Source organism: Sardina pilchardus, chromosome 2 (assembly GCF_963854185.1).
Source record: "Sardina pilchardus chromosome 2, fSarPil1.1, whole genome shotgun sequence".
Taxonomy (NCBI): domain Eukaryota; kingdom Metazoa; phylum Chordata; class Actinopteri; order Clupeiformes; family Clupeidae; genus Sardina; species Sardina pilchardus.
The window spans coordinates 29359798-29384872 of NC_084995.1; the positions used below are offsets into that span (position 1 = coordinate 29359798).

At 43.3% G+C, this 25075-nt stretch overlaps 1 protein-coding gene across 2 annotated transcripts; it reads left to right on the forward strand.

Annotated features, from left to right (window-relative positions):
* Positions 1–597: 597 nt before the first annotated feature.
* myom1a (myomesin 1a (skelemin)) lies at positions 598–24919 on the forward strand. 2 transcript variants are annotated; one of them, XM_062525525.1, is made up of 38 exons: positions 599–758; positions 1693–1866; positions 5621–5767; positions 6024–6201; positions 6514–6671; positions 6872–6964; positions 7072–7160; positions 9498–9533; positions 9667–9828; positions 9954–10115; positions 10782–10923; positions 11561–11760; positions 12058–12114; positions 12237–12361; positions 12558–12741; positions 13328–13502; positions 13731–13852; positions 15238–15434; positions 15854–15980; positions 16304–16482; positions 17247–17361; positions 17527–17683; positions 17913–18019; positions 18474–18518; positions 18624–18760; positions 18910–19054; positions 19399–19458; positions 19577–19644; positions 19820–19945; positions 20864–20932; positions 21220–21307; positions 21398–21436; positions 21611–21716; positions 21991–22154; positions 22386–22422; positions 22813–22835; positions 23110–23165; positions 23635–24919. In XM_062525525.1, exons 2-38 carry the CDS (start codon positions 1751–1753, stop codon positions 23893–23895), a joined length of 4452 nt encoding a protein of 1483 aa, XP_062381509.1. In that variant the 5' UTR covers positions 599–758; positions 1693–1750; the 3' UTR covers positions 23896–24919. The 2 variants fall into 2 exon arrangements, with proteins under 2 accessions (XP_062381518.1, XP_062381509.1); XM_062525534.1 differs by lacking the exon at positions 20864–20932 and having other exon boundaries at positions 598–758.
* The last annotated feature ends 156 nt before the right edge of the window (positions 24920–25075 follow it).

Consider the following 25075-nt stretch of genomic DNA (forward strand, 5'->3'; position numbering starts at 1 on the left):
ACTTTTGTTCATTTCTCAGCACAGCTTAGTTTTCTCAGCATAGCTTGTTCTCCACAGACACCACCACGCTATAGCCTGGCAAGGCACTACTGAATGGAAATGTGGTTGAACTCTGGATAGCACTTAAAAAAAGAAAGAATTGAAAGCATTTGGAATAGGAATTTCTGTCTATGCCTGACCTCCCCTGGACCTTCCTCTACTTGCTACCCTGACCGTGTGATCAATTATACTGTTGATTTGTGTTGATTGTAGCCTATCCCTGGTGAAAACCTAGCGTCAGTGTTTCCCTTCACCTTCTAGGCCCACTAGACTACTAGAAGAAGAAAAAATCACCAGCTTATGCCTTTCTTTGTTTAATGTCGTAAAACACTAAAGCCTACGTTAAACAGACCTATACCATTCTGCCAAATAAAAAAAAAGTGGAGGAAAAAAATGGTGCAAATTTAACCATGACAACAAAAACCTACTGCCTCTCGGTGAACCTCCAACATGCGTGAACCAACCAGCAAGGCCTCCATTCGCGCAGGGCCATTGAGACGGTCTTTCTCTCCTAAGGAGCTATATTTAACGGCCCTACTGGCCATACAAGGTCGTGCCTGGGGGATACATTCTGCCGAGTGGCAGCATTATTTTTGTTCTGTGAACCCCCGTCCTGTTGGCTGCCCATTGCCGCGGCTTTGCTTGGATTTCTACTAGCTTGGCTACTTTTGGAGTTGTGCCGCTTTTCTGTTACTTTCTGCTATCAACGCTTTGTTTGGGTAAGTAAATTGTGGCCATGTGGTGTTGAATGAGTTTCACTGTGGGTGCAATGGTTGATGGACCCATTTTCTCACGATGCAGTGTTTAATTGGCCTTAAACAGCTCGTTTAAATTAAGTTATAGGCTACAATTTATCAACATGCTTGAAATAGTTTTCTGTTGCTTCCTCCCTGATTTACCTGTTGTTGTCACTTTAATGAAGAGACTCATTAACCACCTGTTGAGGGCATAGGCTACATAATCTTAAATTAGTTAATGTTTGTATTGCTAATACCTACATTTGTCAATGGGGTCAAAAACATTTCAGGCCTATTCATATCTGAATCATGTTGGTTCTGGATTCATTTTCTTTTTACTGCTAAATAATATTGCAGTTTTACAGCAGCCATTAGGCTACAGTGTTTGTCCCTTATTAGGGCAAAGAAACACTAGGCCGAAGGTGTGTCATGAATTAATAACCAACATTTGTAGGAAATGGAGTGGACATAATTGCAGGTGTATTTTTTATAGGCCTACCATATGTCACAGATGGACTTTTAACCAACCACATACAATGGATGACATACAGCATGAGACAATGAAGCAGCTGCACAGTTGTTACTGTTGATATTTTCTCCTCCTGTTGTTGTACAAGTTAGTTCAGTTTATAGAATGAGAATATATATAGCATGCATCTCAACCTTTGTAGGTCAATAACAAATGTGCCAACTGTTGTCTATTCCTGTTTGTTGTCTGTAGTTAAACACAGTAAAAAATGGTGGCCCTTCAGGAAATGGAATTTTATTCCAAAACTGTATGTGGTGCCAGCACATTCGTAGCAATGTTGGAAATCCTATTCCACAATATTCTCTAAACAGCACAGCTCATGTAAATCCCCCATTTTATTTTTTATGTGCAGTACATGTGAAGTAATTCAGACTATTATATTCAAAGCTGCTTATCAAGAGGATCAGGGGACCCAACAGGACAGTCTGACCAAAAGTGCTTCAGGATGTCCGGATCCTCGGAGAAGCAGCATCACAGCCACCATGCCAGCAGCCACAAGCAGACCGTGAGCAAGCAGACCGTGAGCAAGCAGACTCACACCGTGAAGAGGAGCAGCCGACAGTAAGAGCTTGTGTGTGGAGAGAGGGGTCACTGTTTTGAATGGTGGGGTTGCAATGTGTGCTGCCCCATGTGTACAGTTGGGATTAGTCGCACTGAAGCAGAACTGTAGAGATGCTAAAAGCCTTATAGATGCAAGAAACGTTCACACAGTGGCGGCCGCGCAGGAGTGAGTCCTTGTAGATCTGTTTTATAGTCACTTACTGTCTCCCTGAGTCTTCAGCTGCGCTCCCTAAAGAATGGACTTAATACCTGTTATACTTCTTGTATTATGCATATGATTTCAACTGCGATATCAGTCTTAAAAAAAATAGCTGCAATGAATGCATCAGTAGGCATTGTAGTGTAATACCTCTAACTTCTTTTTGCTTCTTTAGTTGATATTATTCTGTCTGTATATTCCCCCACAGCATAGACTTGTCATACATTTTTCAAAAAGATCAGAGTTGTTGGAATATACAGGCCAATAGCAGCTGCAACATCTGCAGTCTGCGCTAAGTGGCATCTGGAGATTTATTAGCACCGGGTCATTCAGGGCATTATATTTAATTGAAACATATGTGTCCATCAAAAGTAATTACTTGACAGGCTGGATTGATGTCCATATGCAAGACGCTGCCATTCCCAAGACTCACACTAACACCACTGATTTCAACGACAGACGTGCACAATGTTTTGTTAAAATTCATTGAGCAGATGCTATTGCTCAGAATCTACTACATCTTTTGCAAAGCATTAAAGGATGAGTTAAGTCCTTGGCAGTCTCTCATTTAATAGGGCTTGATATCTGTGGTGTTTGTTTTAGATGAAATACTAACTTTGGGATCATGTTGTGTTAGTTGAAGCTATTGCACTTAAGTTGTTTGTATAATGTATGATATGCCATTTTTCTGAGACTGAGGCAGACTTATTCGTATTGCCTTTTCAATGTGGGAGTTTGATAGTTTGATTCTCTCTGTTCTCCGGCAACTTTGTCTGAAGTTATGTCTGAGAATATGAAGCGCTAGGGCAGCACATTCGCCAATATTAGGTGACATTTCTCATTTGTTTAGCGTCAGATGAAATCCATAAACTTTTATTTGCAGTGATATGACTTCACTGCCAAAGTAATGAAATGACTAATTAGTAACAACATAGATGATTAGTCATTATTTGAGGGAAAAAAAAAAAACTTTCCCATTTCAGAGATTCAAAGTGACGCTCTAGACATCTCATCGAGCGAGAAAAAGATTGCATTGCATATAGATCAGGCAGTTTCACTCAACAATCAGTTGAAAGCAATTATTTCATGCCAGCACCTCACCCTGCCAGGTGATATTGATGTGTGACAGGATACGCAGGCTCGACCTTCAAAAGTGTGAATATAAGGGACAGTCATATAGCTTTTGTTCTCCACACAGCATTAATGATGTGCACATACATCCTTCACACTGTACCCTGTGCTATGACAAGAGACTGAATCTGAGCCTCTGTGGAAAAGGGCCAAGAGTTATTATTGGTCCGTGACGCTATTTCTGGTAGCTGGGCCATCAAATCATGGAAGTCCTGCCTGCCGAACTGTAACTGTAAAGAGACTTAGAGACTTTGAGGCTTTGGGACTTTGTGTGCTAACGTACAGAAAAGCATATTTTAGCAAATGTACAGAGTGCATATTTTTGTATTTTTTTGGAGTATGTATTTTTACAACAAATTGATTGCATTGGGGGATTTTTATAATTCAGTATAGCCTACTTAATAGACTAGACCACAGAGATGACCCAACCAAGTAATCATCATTCCATTTCAATGGTGCATGCTTTGGATGAAGTTTAGTAATCTGTCATTTAGCACACCCAGTGTTGTTCCCTTTTGGGTGGATTCAGCTTTGTCACGTATGAACCCAGTGAGGAAGTGGGAAGGCCAGTGGCAAGCTAATGGGCTGATTGGTGGAAAGCTGGAGATCACACATGAATGTGTGCTGGGGCTGTCGGACACTTATGGGACACTGTTCTCTATTTATAGCTGTGCTAGACAATGGGATTCCTGTGAGGGCGTTGAATGTGTGTCAAGGCTGCGGATGTGTCTCAGGATTATCTCTCTAATGGTGGTCAAATGAAGGGAGGTGTCTGTGGAGCTCAAACTGGGGCTCGACTGGCATGCAGCTATGGGTTTTGCCTTTAATCCACCAAAGCCTCGGGGGTACTAAAGCTATTGTGCCAAAGGCCTTTAGTACCATGGTATTTAGTAATGTTGTGGTCTAACAGCCGGGCTACAATAGGTGCGTAACTGAAGTGTTCTGTATGCATGCCTGGTGTAGCCCAGGTGTGAGAGAAAGTTGGACAACTATCTTAACAGTGGTGGGTGTTGAAGTCCCCCATGTCAGCCCTGATAGTGTGTGGAGTAGGCTTATCTAAATTGTTCTGCCTCTCATGTGTTTAAGGGGTGGGTATTGCCCACAACCACACAATACATATCATGATTCAGAGGCCACAATATCATACATATTACAATACATGTTGTCTATGAATAGTAACAGTGATTTACTTTAACAGCTGTTTTTATATATTCTGTAAAATAGCATAGGCAACAGGGAAGCACACAATTAAAAAAAATACTGGAAATTCAGGCCAATAGAGATCTTGAAAGTAAAATGAAATCATTCTGTTTCTTAACAGATAGTAACTAACTTTATGACCCTTAATATGCTATTAGGTTTTTGATGCTTTAAATGTGCTGCTGTACTCATACACAGCAGCACGGATTATGGCATGGTATGTCATGATACCGTTTTTTGAGAACATCCCTAATGTTTGTTCTATTATATCAGCTTGTTGTGTAACTGCTCTGTATTTTGGGGTTTTCCGTGTCAAATAAGATGAGGTTGTTGCTGCACTGTCTTAGATTTGTTTAATTCATGTATTGTACAGTACATATGTCATGTCATGGATGGGTCCCAAAATCAAGGTCTGTGAAGGGTGGAAAACAAACATGTTCCAATACACTACAGTACTGAAACAACATTTTTTTTTATGGCATGCTCATTGATTTCCCCTAAGACCCTAGATGTGGGAAAAGTGCAAAATAGTTACTTCAACTTTTCTTTCAATACATTATTTGTTCAATGTTGTGCCAATATTTGAGTTCTCCACATGTAATGAGCGTGGAGATATGATGAAGGATAAAGCACAGGAAGGTTACTGTTTTCATAGGACTATGAGTATGTGGGGTAGCTACTGTAGTATGCACCTAAAAATCTGTGGAAGTAGCTCAATATGGACAGTTACTGTACAAGAATGGAAAATGTATGAAATTGGCTACTTGGCTCTTTCAATTATAGAATGGTACAACTTCGGCACGTTGCATAGCTGCTGATTATACATACATTGAGCTATTCCCACATTTATTTTCATGTGCCTTCTAGTCACCTTTCATCCCATTTAAGTCCTATGAATATTAATGTATTGTCTTTGCAGACAAAATGCACATTGATGCCATGTGTACGAACAAGCAAGACCCTCAGTATCACTGATTTTGCGCTATAGTCATGCTGCAAACATGTTTGTCTTCCAGGCAATTAATAATATATTTTAAGATATTATTGTCCAAATATGCATGGCCTCCATGACAAGGAATTTCACCAATATATTTTACAGGTCTTAGTTTTAGAACCTAAACATTATGCAGATAAACTTTGAGAAAGAAATATTCCTGGATTCAGTCTGATTTGAGACAGAAGCCACACATGACACATGGTCCTTTTTTTTCTGTCACTCTGAAGAGTTGTGAAGGCCACCGAGGTAGCAGAAAAGGTAACGGAGCATAAGGCTGAACTGCACTCACTATCCAAGAAAGCCAAGCGCAACTACCTGGCTGTCGACGCTGACAGTCATGTCGTCGGATATGTGGTACCCGTCTTCAGAAGCAGGTATATTGAAGAATCTCATTTCACCTCCTATAAAAAGAACAATATTCATTTGAATTTATGTTATTTTATTGTATTATGAACCTTATGAGTTTCCAAAATCCATAATTTGATGTTTTTTGTGACATTCAAGCCACCCCTGAGCACAAACCCTGTGATGTTTGAAAAGCCTCAATCAGGAATTGTAGATATAGTTTAAACTTGCCAAATATTACAGTATGTTTGCTTCATTCTCCTTCTCTGTTGGGATCTGTTACAGCCATTTAGTGGCCAGAGACCTGATGGAGTCCGAGGAGGAGGTGAAGGAGGAGGGGATTGGCTATGTGGTCATGAAGAACCTCTTCACCAAAGAGGAAGACTTCCGCATGAAGGTGGAGAAGAAGACCAGGGAGACGACCATAAGGGAGACTGCTGACCGCATGTGTTTGAATAAAAAGGTGAGTCGAGAGCACCGCTCTGATTAGGCATTAAGATTTTACCCTGAACCATTCTTAGGCTGAGAAAAAATGTTTCACTTTACTGCTGCCACTCCTCATCGTTGCCTGTAGTGGCAGAAGTGCCGTAATTGAGATGCAAATCCTACACTTGCACCCTACTTTACCCCTTAAGGAACCCTTTAGTGTGTCTGAGACTGAACATTTAATTTAAATGAACAGGAATACCTTATTTGCATAATTGAATGAAACACTGGAGGCATAACAAAGCACTTCATCTTGACAGCCATGTCCTTCTTCTCTGTCTGGTCCCAGGTGTACGAGGAGTATGAGTTCACGAAGAAGATGAACCCAGACAGCCTCACCCACCCCCCTGAGTTCATCGTGAAGCCCAAGGGCCAGACCGTGTGGGAGGGCAAGACTGTGACGCTGCACTGCACCGCAGCGGGATGGCCTAAACCTCGCATAGCGTGGTGAGCACTCACTCAGTCACTCACTCATTCACTCACACACACACACACACACACACTCTCTCTCTCTCTAGCACAATAGATCCTACTCTGGTTTTGGAAGGAAACTGACAATCATTTTGTGCTGTGCTGTGTAATTATCCAATCCAGTGTTTTGCAGGCCAACGGTGTTTGCACTGACAGCTATTCCCTCATTGTTTAAGGTACAAGAACAATGTTCCCATCGATGCCAAGGCTCATCCTGAGAAGTACACAGTAGAGAGCAATTACAATATGCACTCCCTGGAAATTAAAACGTACGTTATCTCATTATCATGCATCCATATTTCCCAAAGTGTCTGTCTGTTGTAGTGTCTGTCATGCCCTCTCTGGCTTTCTGACCTATTTCCACTGCTGTTCCCAGCTGTGATTTCAACGACACTGCTGAGTATCGTGTGTCAGCCCTCAACATTAAGGGAGAGAGGTCCTCCTATGCCCACGTTGTCGTGAAAAGTAAGTTTCTGAATGTTTCTTATAGGTCTGCTGTACATACATTTCAGTTGCTGGTATTTTAAAATGGGCAACACACAGTGCACAAATGAGAATAGTGCAAAATGGAGTAGAAACACATTGTGCACAACAAAGCTATCTTGATTTATGTATAGCTTAATTAAAATAACCTAACTTAATTGGTAATAACTTACATGGTAATTAGGGATGCAACGGTACAGTTTTGCCACGGTTCGGTTTGTATCACGGTTTTTGGGCCACGGTAACGGTTCGGTTTCAATATATCAATATTATCTTGGCTCTAGCATACAGGAGGCTATATTTGCCTTTTCTATTTCAAATCAACAATGTGCTTCTACTTACACTTGCAGAGAAAATATTAAATGCATAGCCTGACACAGATGAAGCAGAATCACAAAAATGTATTAAAAGAAAAAAACACCATCATTGCCTTCTGTCATAAACAGGCAATGTTATCCATAGTGCAGTGCAGCATAAAGTAATGTGTAGTTATTTATTTAATAAACTCACTGTTCTTCACACATTTAAAGAAAATACTTAACTGTTATACACCCTCAAAAAAGTAGTGAACAATTCTGAAAATCTTCTCAAAATAATTGGTGAGGTAGTATTATGTGTAGTTTCAAATGGATATTTGATTTGGGAGTGCCTGCCCTGTCCTCTTTTATGAACGTAAAAAATGTAAACATAGACAAAAGTGCAGTGCAGCATTAAAAATATTAGAACAATGAAAAGAACATTATTGCAACCTGATGTTGTCAGGGGGGGGCAATATTCCGAGAAGAAAGTGGCAAATTTGCCACTTCACAAAGTGTCTGTTTCCCCTGTGTCTCCTGTCGTGTGTGTGTGTGTGTGTGTGTGCGTGTGTGTGCGAGAGAGTTGTGTGATTGACGAGTGGACGAGCGATTGACTGATTTAGCAGTGAGTTTATTGTTTTTCGAGTGGACACCTCCCGCTGCCCGTAGCCTAGCATGTACAACGTCAGGAAAATAAATGACCCGAGTTTGGAATGACATGTCAGCCTCCCCATCTCCTATAACCTCCCATCCCTACAATATTTTCCAGTAAACTATCAAAAAGAGAATACACTCAGCTGTGTCGGCGTCACGCTTTCTTAGGCTACGCTAGCGAGCAATCAACGCAGGGCAGAACCACGGTTACAATGTTACACACAGACTTTATAATGTGGCAAATTTTCGACCTTCTAAAGTGGCAAATTTGCGTCTTTACAAAGTATATATACGTGGCCCTAATACGCCGTCGTATTCGTTATGTCTTTGGGAATTATAGGAATATTGTTGTCGAAAGGCTGCAGCAATGGATGGTTGGGTTTTCGGTGGCAAACTAACTCTCCGTGCTGCTCCACTTAAGGTTACAGCCGGGTGATGAAGGCGCAAGTGGGCCGACATGTTGGATGTGTTACCTTTATTAGGTGATCGTTGTGAAGCAGTGCTTGCAATGCACACTGTGCTTTGTTTACTGACGGTCTTTTTGCCTTGTTCGTGGGCTACTTCAAATGTCGCCATGATCATGCAGCCGCCGGTGAAGTTTGTTTCTTCTCACATGACTCCTTCATTTGCATTTCAACGCGCTTATTGGCTCTTGGGAAATTCAGTAAAATTCTGATTGGTTGTTGCAAGGTTGACGAGAGGCAAGCTGAACAGTCAGAGAAAACGCATCCCCCGGGTCCTAAGCACTCCTTGCTATCGCTCCCAGGCTACGCGCGCGCAATAACCTTGTATTAAATAAAAAGTTTAATGTCGCGTATACCGAAATATTGCGGTTTAGGTGAGTCTATTGAACCGAACAGGCCAAACCGAACGGTTCAATAAATTATTGAAAACCGTTGCATCCCTAATGGTAATATATATATTTATATATAAATATATTTATATTTATTCTTTTTAATTTCCCTGGGGAGATAACTAAGCTAAATGTGTAAGGCAGGCAACTCCAGACTGTTCTGAGATACAGAAGTAGTATGTGGATCAAAAACTCTCCATGAGTTGTGGAGCTCCGTATGTTGCTGTTACACTGTTAGTGTTGTTTTCAAGCTTCCTTGTGCTGCTGTTAACAGCCAGGAGCAGCTTCAGTGTGAAGCTCTTTAGTCTGAGGATGGAGGCCAGTGGCCTCTTACCCTTGCAGTCTATTTTTAGTTCCAAAGTTCCGTAATTGCTTTGGACAAAAGCATGTGTTAAATACTTAATATTATCTATAAATTGTTCATGACATGATGAAACATGAGTCATTTGACACTGAAAGATAGCATTTTGTATGTTCTCGGTAATTGGACATATGCTCATTTTAATGTCTCTCAAGGATTCCAAGAGGGTGAAAAGGTCGTTGCCAAGCCACGTAAGTCAAACAGTTATTTTTACTTCCTAATAAGAAAGTGTCCACCCTAATGTTGTGGAAAAATGGCATCCATGCTGTCATCAGTTGCTGTCATCATCATGGCGAGGAATCAAATCAGCTGTTGTTTGTGCAGATGGCTTCTCTGATGAGTTTGGAGTCACCTTCAGGACTACTGTCATTGATAAGTTCGGCGTAGCCTTTGGCGGGGAGGGCGAGACCTTGAGCCTGGGCTGCACTGTGATCGTCTACCCCACCGTCAAGCGTTACACACCCGAAGTGCTTTGGTACAGAGATAGTACGTACACACTCTTCAATGCTCAGTTGGTCATTGTTGTATCTTCAATTACTCTAAATTCCATGTTTAAAATGTGTTTGTTGTTGCTAACTGTTGGGCTGTCTTGGCTTGGCTCTGCTGGTCAGATGTGGTGCTGAAGCCCTCTAAATGGGTGACCATGCACTGGAGCGGAGAGAAGGCTACGCTGACCCTGGCCCACCTCAACAAAGAGGACGAGGGCCTCTACACCTTGCGTATCAACACCAAATCTGGCTTTGAGTCTCACTCTGCTTATGTCTTTGTAAGAGGTAAGGTGACCGAACTGGAGAGGTCCTTCTTTTTATTAGCCAGTGTATTAACCAATTTTATTACCGTTTTTTATCAGTCTTTGTTCACATGCTAACAGTTGTGCCACCTCTTATCTCAGCCAAATCAAGATTAGCTGGCCAATCTAAGCTGAACTGAACCTTACGCTGAACACGTTTTTCTAATAAGGGTGCTGTGCCTTTAAGTGAGACGTTTCCCCTGCTATTAGGTTACTCCCTGGGAATGCTGCATCTATATCTGGCCTCCTCATCACCAAAGGCAGCTCAGAAAGGGTGCATGTTCACATTAGTCCTTTAAACTGGTATTAAAGACCTCCTGCTGCTCATTGGGACCTGAACGCCAATATTACAGGGAAGTTTAGGATGACTTGCATGCCAATGAGCAGAGAGTGGACTCTGCAGTGGAGTTTAGTTTGCAGAGCAGTATGTTAGGGTGTGCCTCTATTGAAATGCAATGCAATCATAAGAGGAACTCTACTGCCAATGTCACTTCGTGTGTGTGTGTGTGTGTGTGTGTGTGTGTGTGTGTGTGTGTGTGTGTGTGTGTGTGTGTGTGTGTGTGTGTGTGTGTGTGTGTGTGTGTGTGTGTGTGTGTGTGTGTGTGTGTGTGTGTGTGTGTGTGTGTGTGTGTGTGTGTGTGTGTGTTAGATGCTGAGTTGGAAGAGGAAGGCGCTCCTGTTGCTCCTCTGGACGTGAAGTGCCATGATGCCAATAAAGACTATGTGGTGGTTACCTGGAAGCAGCCAGCCGTAGAGGGCAGTAGTGCTATCGTGGGCTACTTCATTGACAGGTCACTTCATTTCCTTTGGGTGCAGCATCCTACTTATTCTCCTGTGTTATATTTATATATACTATATTTATTAATTTAGCAGACACTTCTATCCAAAGCAACTTACATGTGACAAGTATATTATAAGGGCTATTGTCCCTAGAGCAGTGGTGGAATGGTGGAAGCCAGGAATTTCAATGGTGGAAGCCCACAACTTTTCAAACTACCGCATGCTATACAGCTCCTTAACCACTGTGCTACCACCCCCCTCCCACACCTAGCTTATTGTAAAAATAAGAGCGCTAAGCCCATTTGACAAATCTACACTGACAACATCGATAACATCCCTGGATTACAGTTTGCTCCACGGACTTACAAAAGAGCCTTTCCATATTAAATATCATCCTTAATTATAGGAAGAAGAAGAATGTGCTGCAAAATGACAGCATAATAAATTATAGTTGAGCATCCCCACCACCAGCCTCCAATTTGGATCCTGACTGCGTGCAAAAATTAAAAAAAAAATCACCCATATTTAATGTCTTTCAAATTAAACGGGACACCTATCCAAGACATTTTGCCTGTGTGATTAAAAGTAAGTATTAAAAAATTGAGTGTAATGTCAGCCCGCGTGTCCTCCCTGGTGCATTGAATACAGGTGTGAGATTGGTACAAAGCACTGGGCTCAGTGCAATGAGACGCCTGTGAAGTACGCCCGCTTCCCAGTGACGGGCTTGGTGGAGGGCCGCTCCTACGTCTTCAGGGTGCGCGCCATCAACAACTCTGGGGTGAGCCGAGCCTCGCGCGTCTCTGACGTTGTGATCGCCATGGACCCCTCCGATCGCGGCCGAGCGAAAGGTGAGACTTCGGGGGCTCTTTGTGCTCCTGGAAGACCAAGAGACAGTTGTCTGCTTTGTGAATATTACTGCAAAAATAAATATGTTTGTCTATAAAAAAAAATGCGGCTGTATTGATTGAAAGGCCAAGCACATATTCTAATCTTGGTTGTGTGCTGTTTTCTGACTTAATGCTGTATGATTGATTCAGTGAGCTGGGGCTTTACTTGGTATTGATCCTCGCTTCATGATTTCATATTTTTTGAAAGTTATTGCCCATGGCATTGTTTTAAAACATATCCACTTTCCTCTGGTACAGCCGGACCCTCTGCTCCCTGGACTGGCATGATCAAGTTCACCGAGGAGGAGCCCACAGGTGAGTACAGGACTCACCCCTGGAGCCAGCAAATCATCACAAAGTGTCTCGTCTGATGTGTCTGTTTAGGTCTCAGTGTGCCTGGTAGTGTTGTCCTGATTGGTATTCCGTCTCCCTTGCAGGAGGTGTGGTCCCTGGCGAGCCCACCGACCTGGCGGTCATTGAAGCCACCAAGAGCTACGTGGTCCTGAGCTGGAAGCCTCCGACACAGAGAGGTCATGAGGGGGTCATGTACTTCATCGAGAAGGTGAGGGTGGTAAGGGGTGGGGTGGGGGGGAGTTGGGCGGCGGGTGATGAGTCAATGTCTGAAGAGTTAGCTAATTAGATATTGCACAGAACGTGTAGTCATATCAGGTGTTTGTGTGTGTGTGTGTGTGTGTGTGTGTGTGCGCGCATTAGTGTTGAGCATAGCGCAAGCTAACCAACTGTCTTCTCTTCCACAGTGCGTTAGCGGTTCAGATAACTGGCAAAGGGTGAACTCAGGCATGCCATCCAAGTCCCCGCGCTTTGCTGTGTTTGACCTGGCAGAGGGCAAGTCCTACAACTTCCGCGTCCGCTGCTGTAACTCGGCTGGCGTCGGGGAGCCCTCTGAACCCACTGGGGCCACCGTTGTGGGAGACAAACTCGGTGAGCAGGTCAAAGGTCTTCTGAAGGGGTGCACGGGCCACAGCTATTTATGCTGTCCAGTTTTTGCTCGAGCAGTTTTTGAAACCGAGCTGGCATTGGTTTGGGATTTGGGGAGTTTTCATGAACTGTGTGGGTATGGCGTGTAGGCGAGGGCTGGGGAGTTACTAGGTGTGCGTTTTAGTGTATTGCTGTGTTTTGATGCGTTTATTGACTAGGGGCATAACAAGGCTTGGCAGTAGGCTGTTGTTGTGATTTTTGTTTGAAGCTAAAGCTGAAGCTGAAGCTTAAGCTAAACAGAATAAAAGCAAAACAGTCACCTAAGTTCAGTCTCATTAACAAGTGGAAGTTGTCACACCATGAGAAAAATATGTTGTTTATTGAAAATGTATGTGCTATTTAATGCATGAATGCAGGGAAATTAATGTAGCCAGAAAAATATAGACCTCTTTGAAAAGATATTTTAAATTGAGGACCCAAACAATGACTTGAGTGTGTGTGTGTGTGTGTGTGTGTGTTTGTGTGTTCGCGTGTGTGTGTGTGTTCATCACTGTAATTTCTTGTGCTGACATGTTTGTTTCCTTGGCAGACCTCCCCTCCGCCCCAGGCGCTGTGGTGGCCATCAGAAACACTGCCTCCTCAGTGGTGGTGAGCTGGGCCAAGAGCACGGAGGTCAAGCACCTGGTGGGCTATTACATCGAGACCAGCGTGGAGGGCAGCAACGTGTGGGTGCCCTGCAATAACAAGCCAGTCAAGTGCACCAGGTACCACCAATCAAAGCACCGCGCCACTCCACTTGATGGACTGTTACTGTCAAGTGTTGACGTTTGGTGTAGAGGAATGTGGTGTTATTGATTATGGTCAGAGTGAACCACCGAACATTTGTCTCTCCAAATGGTTGTTACTGTCGTTTTTCTTTAACGACAGGACAGTATGCTGTGAAAGTAGTCAACTTTTACATCTTTTGAAGTCTATACATCTTATTTGTGCAGGTTTGTGTGCCATGGCCTGAGCACTGGGGAAAAACTGGTGTTTAAGGTGAAGGCTGTGAATGCTTCAGGATACAGCACATCCTCTCCCCTATCAGAGCCTGTCATTGTGAAAGCCAGTGTTGGTAAGTAAGGCGAAGATTTGATCTCGACTTGCAGAAGGCTCATTGTAATTCATGGAGTGTTGATGTTAGAATAACAGTTTTTTTTGTATATACTATTTATGGACATCAAACCATCATACATTTTTAGTTATAACGGCGTGTGAGACCATGCTTGGAAAATACCAATGATTACTAATGTTTTTTTCATTTGATCATTGTTAAATTATTTAAGTGCTGTTTAATATTGACGTGCCTGCCAGCGCTGTTTTTTGCCCTTTCTCTTTGTATTTTGACTGGCATTGATTGGTCAGTTTGCCTATGCTATATTAGTGAGCATGAGCTGTGTTCTGTATTGTAAATGACTTGTGTTGCCTTTAAGAAATATACTTCAAGCTAACAACTAAAACTACTGCTTTCAGCTTCTACAGTACATGAATTATGATAGTATAACGTACCTTAACCTTAAACAAACGAAAAAAATCCAAAACGGATGTGTACTACTGTGATTCTCGGCATGCTTGAGTTGTGTGCCATGTTTTATTCATTTTTGTAGGCAATGCATGACGTGAGTGAGAGACAAAGCTTGTGAACTGAAAACGAATGCTTCAGTACCCAAGCAGCGGCAGGACGATTGTATACATGCGTGGAATGAGACCGAGAGTCTGAGCTCAGAATCTCACAGTGTGTGTCAGAGGTCAGCCTCGGAAAAAGCAACAACGTGAGAAATCACTGCTGTGGGACTGCTGAGAGGTACTGTGTGATTAAAAATGCATGACTGGTTCCAGTGAGAGGTTCATGGGCTTTCATAGATTTCAGTGGATAACGATGGGTGTGTTTACATGGACACACATATCCCAATCCATTTTTTCCTGTTTGGACAATCTCAATTTCAGAAACCTGGATACAGTAAACAGGAAATTCTAACTGAAGTACTCCAAAACAAACCAGGATATGGTTGCATGTGCCCAGGTTTCTTAATGCATTGCAAATAGCCTGCAGTAATCAATAACCCGGGTGCTTGCTAAACAGGCATGGAGGATCCAATTTCTTTGTCTCATGTGCATGTAAACAAACTCATTGTTTTTGGACTGGTTGGTCACAATTCTTGGTTATAGCTGCTTGGTAAAGCAATTGCATCAGCAACAAATTGTCAACAGCCCAAAAGCAAATATAAAATATGCTACAAAATATGGACAGTGCTAGGAAATGAGATGGACAAAATGAGATAGTTACTCAGCTTCATAAAACTTGACTTGATAGATACAGTACAGTAGATAGATAGATAGATAGATAGATAGATAGAAACTTTATTGATCCCCAAGGAGAGATTCATTGATGGTGGCCGATGTGCAGTGAGCCCCAGGCATGTGCCTCTGACCTCTGTGTCCACTGCCCCTCACCTGCAGCCATCCCTGGGCCTCCCAGCGGCGTCACACTGGTGGAGCGCCTGAAGGACTACATGGTGCTCAGCTGGCAGCCTCCAGCAAAGGATGGCGGGGCAGACATAACGGGCTACTATCTGGACTACAGGACAGTCAAGGGAGGCGTCGCCGGTCAGTGGCACGAACTCAACACTCAGGCTGTCACCACCACCACATACAAAGTGAGTCAAGAGAGGCCGTGTCGGGGAGGACTTCCATATCAACAATGTCAACGTGTGTGTGTGTGTGTGTGTGTGTGTGTGTGTGTGTGTGTGTGTGTGTGTGTGTGTGTGTGTGTGTGTGTGTGTGTGTGTGTGTGTGTGTGTGTGTGTGTGTGTGTGTGTGTGTGTGTGTGTGTGTGTGTGTGTGTGTGTGTGTGTGTGTGTGTGTGTGTGTGTGTGTGTGTGTGTGTGTGTGTGTGTGTGTGTGTGTGTGTGTGTGTGTGTGTGTGTGTGTGTGTGTGTGTGTGTGTGTGTGTGTGTGTGGTCACAGCAAACACGTAGACTACATTGGAATGGCTGCTGTCAAATAATTACTGTGTGAAATTGGCAGAAAGTGTTCATTTGTTCTCAACCTAAATGGGTACTTTGTTCTATCTAAGGCGGAGGATCTGAAGGAGAACACCGTCTATCAATTCCAAGCTCGTGCCAGCAACATGGCAGGCATTAGTGGTGCCTCTTTGCCCAGTGCACCACTGGAGTGCATCGAATGGACCGTGGCAGTGCCAGGTAACTAATCCTTCTGAATAGCCCGGGACCCTCTGAAGTGTCGGAAACATTTTCAGCCCACTCAGTCATGGATATTTAATTGGCTGAAAATGAAAACTGTTCCCATTAAAAATGGGATGGGCTTTTACCCCAAAGCCCAATATAAGCCATTCTCAGTATGTTTTTCACGATGAAGGGTGGGGTTTTTCAATTACAGTGAAGATTACAATGCTTTAGATTGCAGTAATCAGATTGCTGGTGACCAGTGTTTGTTTCATGCTGATGACTTGAGTGGAATTTCCTGTTGACGTGGTCTCTCTCCGTCATCCTGGCTGTCTCCTCAGGGCCACCCTGTGGCCTCCATGTTCTGGAGGTGCGCAGTGACTCTCTGGTGGTGCTGTGGGAGCCGCCCGCGTTCAACGGACGCAGCGCTGTCAACGGCTACTATGTGGACATGAAAGAAGCCTCCGCCACCTCCTGGAAGTGTGTCCACGAGAGGTCCATCCAGCTCAAGTACAAGAAGGTCAGGAAAAAAGCCGTTGTCACGGCCTGTTCTGTTATGTCACGCCAGCAGGTATTCAAGACATGCATCTATTTATAGAAGTGAGATCACTGGGTCCTGAAGTAAGACTACTCCAGCAAGAGGGTTCATGTAAGACTATATTGGTCCAGTCACATATCAGTCCTCAGAGTTACAGTGCAGATTATGACATTTGAATATAGTTTTCTGTTGAAGCACTTGAGTTGTGTGTTAAACAGTGGAAGGTTCTAGCACACAGGAACACCTTAAAGGGATAATCCGGAGTGAAATGCACTTTCAATGTACCTTTTCCGGAAATGTTATTAAAATGTTGTTAACGCGTTGCTAGCTGCAGCAGTGACATTTCCGGAAAGGTACTGACTCGATTAAATTCATTCTGGACTCTCTATCCGACCACATAAAGACGTGGGATACTTCGGTTTGGCTTTAGGGACCCTCTACTCACTACCACGTAAGTGTAGTGTTGGTTGGAACAGTAGAAGAGGTATAAAAATAGCGTTTTGTAGCGGCGAAAGGACTTGCCCCGGTCACTTCCAGGCTAACGAGTTTTGGCTAAAAACGGTGAACTCGAACTTTTCTCAAAATACATCCGAATGACATGATTTTGGTGTCAACTCAACGTATGTACTCCCAATAGTCCGAAAAATTGATCTAAAGTGCATTTCACTCCGGATTATCCCTTTAAGAAACCAGGCTAGGTTAGTGGCCGCTGTTGACTGAAGACCGCCTGTCACCCTCTGCCTTAGATTACTGGACTGAAGCCTGGTGCAGCCTACCACCTTCGTGTCAGTGCTCGGAACGTGGTCGGCGTTGGCAAACCCTCCAAGGCCCTTGGTCCCATCGTGGCAGAGACTCGCGCTGGTAAGCAGAGGCTTGCGGTCTTCATGCTTGATAACGTACTTGTTGCATTGAACTAAGAATATGGCTTATGGACATTTTCTTTCACACTCACACATACACACAAGATATGCCACGCACCAAGGTACGGAAAACACATGTGCTTGCATTTGGCTCACCTCTGCGCAGGCACCCACGAGATCATTGTGGATGTGGATGACGATGGCGTGATCTCTCTGATCTTTGAGTGCGATGAAATGGGTGAGGGTTCTGAGTTTATATGGTCCAAGAACTACATCGAGCTCGCAGACACATCCCGGCTCACCATTGAGACTTCTGGGGGCAGGTGAGTTTCTGTTTGCTGTTTTTGTAGTTTCTAATTCGTTGAGTCCATATATGGTTTCTATTTTTTTTTTTTCTTAATTAGAATTAGGCTATGTATATATGCGTGTATATAGGGTGACAGTAAACATGTTTTGTCAACAACAACAACAACAACCAGTGTGGTTTGTAAACATTTTCAGACAACACAGTTTCAAACAATCAGAATGTGTTGTCCCCTTCCGTTGCCCCAGGTCCAGAGCCATCTTTAACACCCCGTCTGTGGAAGACCTGGGCATCTACTCATGCAAGGTCACCAACACGGACGGTGTCTCAGCCAGCTACACTCTCACGGAGGAAGGTGAGTCAGCCAGCCTGGCTCCATTCGTGGGAACAGTGAGGCGCTCGCATCAGGACAAAGTGTGGGGGTGGGGGTGGAGCGAGCTACATGCTGGACTGCAGAGGTGACAAGTGTCCTTCAATTAAGCTGGTGAAGCGAGGATGTGGTGTTGACTGAGACAGGTGCGTCACGTCTACTTTTAGCCTGACGCAGACAAAGGGGAGCCAAGTGATATACCTTATTGGTAGTGCTCCTCGTCTTGAAGCCTGGAGAGTGTCAAGGACAGAGCTGGCTGTGATTCATTAACAGCTTCTTAAAAAGAGTCTGTTATGAATGAATAAGGTGCCTTGAAGGACTATGTTGGCTGACGTTAAGTGCTTGTCATGTACATAACAATAGAAATAGCTTGAATGAGGGAAAAGTGAGGAAATAAAAGAGGAAAAAGCACATTAATTGATGATCTTCCCTTTTGTAGGACTGAAACGCCTGCTTGACATGAGCTATGACCATAAATTCCCTGGTAAGTTCATCTTTTAAACAACTGACTGAGCAAACTCTTTGTCACCCGTATTGTACTATTCCTCTCTGGGAAATGTGTGGTTTCACCATCATGTCCGATCTGCAGTTATCCCCTTCAAGTCTGGAATGGCTATCGAGCTGCAGGAGAAGGGAAGGGTCCGCTTCTGGGCTCAAGTGGGCAAGTTTACAGAGAACTGCCATGTGGAATACGCATTCAATGACAATATCATCACTCAGGGAAAGGTACAGCACCTGGTGTCCTGAGTTGAAACACCAGAGTTACATGCTCCCATACCTGGATCTGTCACAGACTTGCATTATTTTTGTTAAAAATCTTTTATTATTATTATTAATAATAATAGTAATAAAAATGTCTTGTGTTCCCTCATCAGAAATACACAATGAGCTTTGACAAAAGTACTGGTATCATTGAGATGTTCATGGACTCACTGGAGGTCACTGATGAAGGAACCTTCACCTTTGACCTGGTGGACGGAAAAGCAAAGGGCAGCAGCAGCCTTGTGTTGATTGGAGAAGGTAAGATGGCCTCACACCCCAATTAAATTGCCATCTACTCTTGTGCCTTAACGCTAGTGCCACTTGAAAGCCACCAGGGGGCAGGCTAGGACCATATACAACACATCTTGGTTCAATTTCCAAGGGTCTGTTGTCACTAATGTGTCAGTGGGAAAAGACATTTATTAGATGTCTAGCTCTGTTTTTTATCTGAACAATCGCCAACAGGCAAATATGTGCAGTTCCAGAATGAAGTTGACGATCTGTATGGCAATGTGAACCGTTGATAATAACAGTCTGATAACATCATATAACTAGCTGAATAGAAATGGTGTAATGACTGAAACTCATGCTTATTTCCTTAGAATTCGCTATTCTACAGAAGAAGTCAGAGTTTGAGAGAGCGGAATGGGTCAGGAGACAAGGTACAGCCCCATTCAGAAATCTCTTTTTTTATTTTCTACCTGGTGAAATGTGCACTTGTGTGGAGAGATGTGTTTGTGTTGAGATGAAGTCAAACTCTGTGTTGTCTCACCCTCACAGGCCCTCACTTTGTGGAGTATCTTGGCTTCGAGGTGACACCAGAATGCAATGTGCATCTGAAATGCAAGGTAAGACTGCTGTGTGCCAAGTGGAGGGGAAAGCCCACAGAGGAACTTGAAGGAAACAAAAATGAATTTCTGTATTTGCGCTGTTATGCGCTGATGTGGCTTCTCTCAGTGTGACAGCCTGATCAGAATGGTGTGACCCTGTGCTCCTGGGCATTCTCTGTGCCTCTCCCTGCAGATTGGAAACATCAAAGCAGAGACTGAGATCACCTGGTTTAAGGATACCCTGGAGATTCTGGAGGGCGATGAGGAGGCAAAGCAAATCACCGCTAAAGACGGAGTGCTGACCTTCGATGTTGCCAAGGTCAGATGTTGACACAGTCGTGAGAGATTTAATGGCGGGATTTTTTAGACAGATGTGTGTGAAGTTGAAATTCGCTTAAAACTGCAATGCTGCTTACTACACAAGATGCAACAGCCCCCTCCCCTTCCCTCTCCCTCTCTCTACCTGGTTTCATGTAGTAAATGATCAAAAGTGAGCTAAGGGTAACCATATAGCTTCCCATCATTGCCTGTCGGCCTATCCATGTCATATATGTAGTTTGATAATGTGCACTACAGAAGATATATTAATTGGAGAAAATGTCCTTGTTCATGTTGTTTATACCATAGTAAGTATACATTCACATACACTTCATAAAGTGACCAATGTTACCTAGTTTTTTTTTTTTTTATCATATCACCTTTTTTAGCCTAAATCGTCATCATAACATTTTTGGTTAACTTTTTTGTTTTCTGAAAAAAACTGCTGAATTTTTTTTTTTTCAATGAATGTGAAAATATCACTACTAAAATGTTTTACTTTTTTTACTATTTTACGAAGGTGATGATATTCAAATCTGTGTCTATATAGTTAAACATCATTATTGATACATCATTTGTGTATTCAGATCAAAATATCACGTATAATGAGCCACTTAGTTCAACTGTGATGGTATGTTTTCACAGTAGCAATGGAATATTTGACTGAACATAATAACTCTTCTGAAAAAGCACCTGGGGTGAGAGTGAGAACCGTGCTATATAGAAGTGGCGCTGTACCGCATAATGCCATCGCAGTTGGACTGAACTCGGGCCGGAGATGCCAGCCGTGGGGTGCTGGGTCCCGCTGTAATTGGCTGCAGAGAGAGGTGCTGCATGCGTGTGATCAGGAGAGGCGAATCTCCCACGCCACTCCTGCGGCGAGTGCTGGCATTAATGGGCTTATCTGTCTGATTCACAGTGTGTGTTTAAGAGAGACACAGAGGAAAGAAAGAAACCTGCTGCCGGAGATGCCCCCAAGATTCCCAAAGTCTGGAGCCGCTTTTTTACTCTCTAATAAGTTGCCACCATAAACCCCCCCTCCTAAATGTCCTCTCATTGTGTCCGCCCGCCCGTCTTTCTCGTTATCTTTGTGTCGTCTCTGTCTGCCTGCAGCACCCAGTGCAGGGAGAAAAGCTTGCCTTTTCGGGAATTCGTTTCTCTGTCTGATTGTTTTAAATGTGTGTGGAAAGCCATTCTGATACTGTTGTGCTCGTTGATGGTGATCTCTAGCCCCCCCCCCCCACACTCAATCTTCCCCTCAAATCTCCTGTTTAGATTTCAAAGAAGGATGCCGGCTTGTATGAGGTCCACCTGAGGGATGAACGAGGAAAGGATAAGAGCAAGTTCGATCTGACAGGCGCAGGTTAGTCAGCCATGCCCAGTGATTTATCATGGTTGGCTGTGACGCCGCTTGGCAGTGAAAATGACTTTGTGCTCGGTTATCCCCTCACAGGTTACGAGGCGGTCATGAATGAGGTGTTCAGAGTTATTGGTGAGTTCTGTTTCTCTATCCGTTTTCCTCTGTGGACATCATTTCATGTGTTTGGATTGGGGGGGAGGGGGCGGGGGGAGGGCTTGATCTGTGTGCTGTGGAAATGTGTAAACAACCACAACACCCAAGAGAACGCTCATACAACCTTGTGTGTTCTTCTGCTCATCCTCACAGCAAACTCCTCCACGGAACTCAGCATCATGAGCACAGAACACGGAATCATACTTTACTCGTTTGTTGTGTATCACACTGAGGAACTTCGTACTAACTGGCTGCTCAAGTATGTTCCATTCTCATATATCCAACTCTCTCTCTCTCTCTCTCTCCATCTATCTACAGATGAGAGTCTGTTTATTTTTATACCCATTCATCTATTTATCTGTCTCTCTGTTTGTTTATGTGCCTGCCTATCTGTCCAACCCTTCATCCGTCACCCCTCTGGCCCCTTATGTGCTATTTTAGCTCCTCGAGGGGGCTATCTGGCCACAACGAGTCTCACTGGTGTGATGCTCTGTTTATAATCCTTGCTATTACCACTCCTCTCTCTCCTGCAGAGACTCTAAGATCTCCCACTCAGAGAGAGTGCAGTGTGGGGTGACAGGGGAGCAGCTCTGGCTCAAGATCAATGAGCCCACCGAGAAAGACAAGGGGAAGTACGCCATGGACATCTTTGATGGCCAGAGTGGCGTCAAGAGGGTCTTTGACCTGAGTGGACAAGGTGGGGTACTCCATGCTTCTGTCAGCCTTTCGGAAGACTATAACCGCTGTCACTGAGAGATGTGTCTGTGTTTTTCAGATATGTCTGACTATAAAGTATTGTCTGTGTGTCTGCCGGTCGGCTGGTTGGTCGGTCGATCGGTCATTGCTGACAGCCTTTTGTCCGCTAAAGACTTGTCCGTCACAGACAGATGAGCACAGATTTACAGTTTCTTTGTGTGCTTTGTTTCAGCATGGGAGGATGCATTTGAAGAATTCAAAAGGCTTAAGTAAGTTTAATCTATGCAACAAAACCCCACATACACAGATGAATGTGTGTGTGCGTGCCTTTGTGCAAGTGTAGGCTGAAAAAACAAGCAGCAACATTGATCACCATATAATCAGTCTGGCCAATAGAGCACCTCATCTTTACACACACAGCCATTACTGTACGCACTTGCATTGATGTTTATGTTTGGAAAGGCGTTTTATGTAACCCCACACAAAGATCCCAAAATAGGCCCGTTGACCTCGCTGTGTTACGGCACAAAGACCCTGCCTGAAACACTTCCTGATATTGAAGTATGGCAGCAGCCCAGATAAGCCTCACTGTCTCTGATACTATTTGCAGACTCTAACTGATGTTATTCTTGTATCTTGTTCCCCTCTTCCTTCCGCAGGGCTGCAGCTATTGCAGAAAGAAGTAAGTGACTTAATTAGCTTCAGCCCCTTGTGAAAATGCATCTCATATCAAGTGACATATTAATAGATGTCACGATCAGCCAATTGTCTCCTACAGCGAAATGGAAACCTTGATTGAAATAAATGTTAATTATAATCTCTTAAATTCATTCATAATATGAGTTTTAGTTGGCAAGACATATGATTGTTCTGCCAGCAAGTTGAATTTGTTTATCTTGACAGCCATGGTATCGTGAGAGTAACAGTACCTAACCTGTTCTTCCCCTTCTCCTCAGACCGTGCTCGTGTTGTTGGAGGTCTGCCAGATGTGGTCACTATCCAAGAGGGCAAGGTAACGTCCCTCGCTCTCAGCACTGTTTTTCTCCCGCTTTCAGACTATTATTGGATGCCCTTCTCTAAGTTAGCAATTCACTATATGTGCATCTTACATCCATCACTAGGCTATGTTGCAATCGATTTCCATACGCTTAAGATAGAAAATTGAATTGAAATCAGCTTATGATGTATGATTGACCTCTTTTGTTCTACTGATCTGGGACTCTGAAGCCAAAGAGCTAGTCTTTGTGGAAATAGACCAATTAGTATGGCCTAGACTCTAGTGTTGACTGCTAAGATTGGTCACTGCAGCTTGTAACAATATCGCCCATATTCTTACTTTACATTAAGTTTACGACTGACTTAAATCTATTTGCACATGTACAGAGTGTCCTTGAATTTGTATTTTCACACAAGAAGCAGACGTTTTATGATTTATTTTGAATTGCTTGATTTAATGAGCAGCTCTTTTCCACTCTCTTTAGTCTCTTAACCTCACCGGTAATGTATGGGGCGATCCCTCACCTGAGGTCACCTGGATGAAGAATGACCGAGAGCTGGTGTCCGATGAGCATTATACCCTGAAGTTTGAGCATGGCAAGTTTGCCAGCATCACCATTGCGGCGGTGAGCTCTGTCGACTCTGGCAAATATGCGCTGCAGGTGAAGAACAAATATGGCACGGAGGCCATGGAGTTCACAGTCAGCGTCTACTTCCCAGAAGACGAGAAGAAGGAGAAGAAGTGAAAAGTGGAAGTGGAGGGAGGGGCTAGAAATGACCAAACTCTCAAAGCATACTAGCCCTCAGCATGTCTTGCGCAGAATCTGACAAAACCAGACCCACAGTGAAGCAATATGTGGCGTTATGGGCCTGAGGATAACATGGTCTCAAAGATTCAACTGAATTGAAGATCATGATTTTATGAACCTCCCCATAAAATCTCAGGTTTTGTGACTTTGTGATAAGACATGCTCTGTGTTACAGTGCTTTGGGTGTTGCCCTTAGCCTTAGCATAATTTGCATTTCCTGCATTAGCTGCATATAGTGTCTTATGTGCAGTGTGTTCTGTGCCCAAACCAAAGACAGAGGATGAGTTGGATGAAAGAAAAGCATGACTTTCAAAACACTTCACAAACATCTCAAAAAGAACAAAATACCAATGATGGATAGTTTTACAAGTTGTCCACCATTTGAATACCCCCAAATATTGCTGGGAGCTCAGGCAGTCAAGTGTAGCCTATGGAATTTGTTTCCTTGTCATCTGTTGGCCAATTCTACTGAATATGCAACTAAACCCAGTATCCTCATTGGTGGTGTTGTGTCCACTCTGACGTGCCTTGTATGTTTCATCAGTGTTGTTTCTGCCAAAATGTTGTTTAATTCTGCTGGTGTATCCAGTGTTGTCCTCACTTAGTTGTCATTCATTGAAGGTAAATGAACAGCTGTAAGCAGCCAAACCGTATAGTACACACCGTATACATATATTTTTGGTGATGACTAAATTTAAAAATGTTCTCCTTTTCTTTCACTCTAGAGGCAGTCTACAGCATTTACAGATCTATGCATAGACTTACTGTGTTTTGAGTGTTGGCCTGTAAGTCTGCTTTCATGGAAAAGTCATGATCAGTAGCCTACAACTGAAATTTGAGTAGGCCCATTCTGCTTAATGGTCCACAGAAATGTAACATCAAATACATTTAATGCTGTTCTCTTACTGATATGTGATGTACTATACTAAATAAATAACCCATGCTTCTTAGCCTCTCTCTGTCTGGCCTCAGCGTGTCAATTATTATATTACATCACTGAAGAGTAACATGTTCTACTCATTTGGTTTAGGACTATACAACAATAAGTTGTCATGCATTAAAAAAACGTAGGCTACCGACCTAAATGCAATGACCAGAAATAAATAGAACACTTATA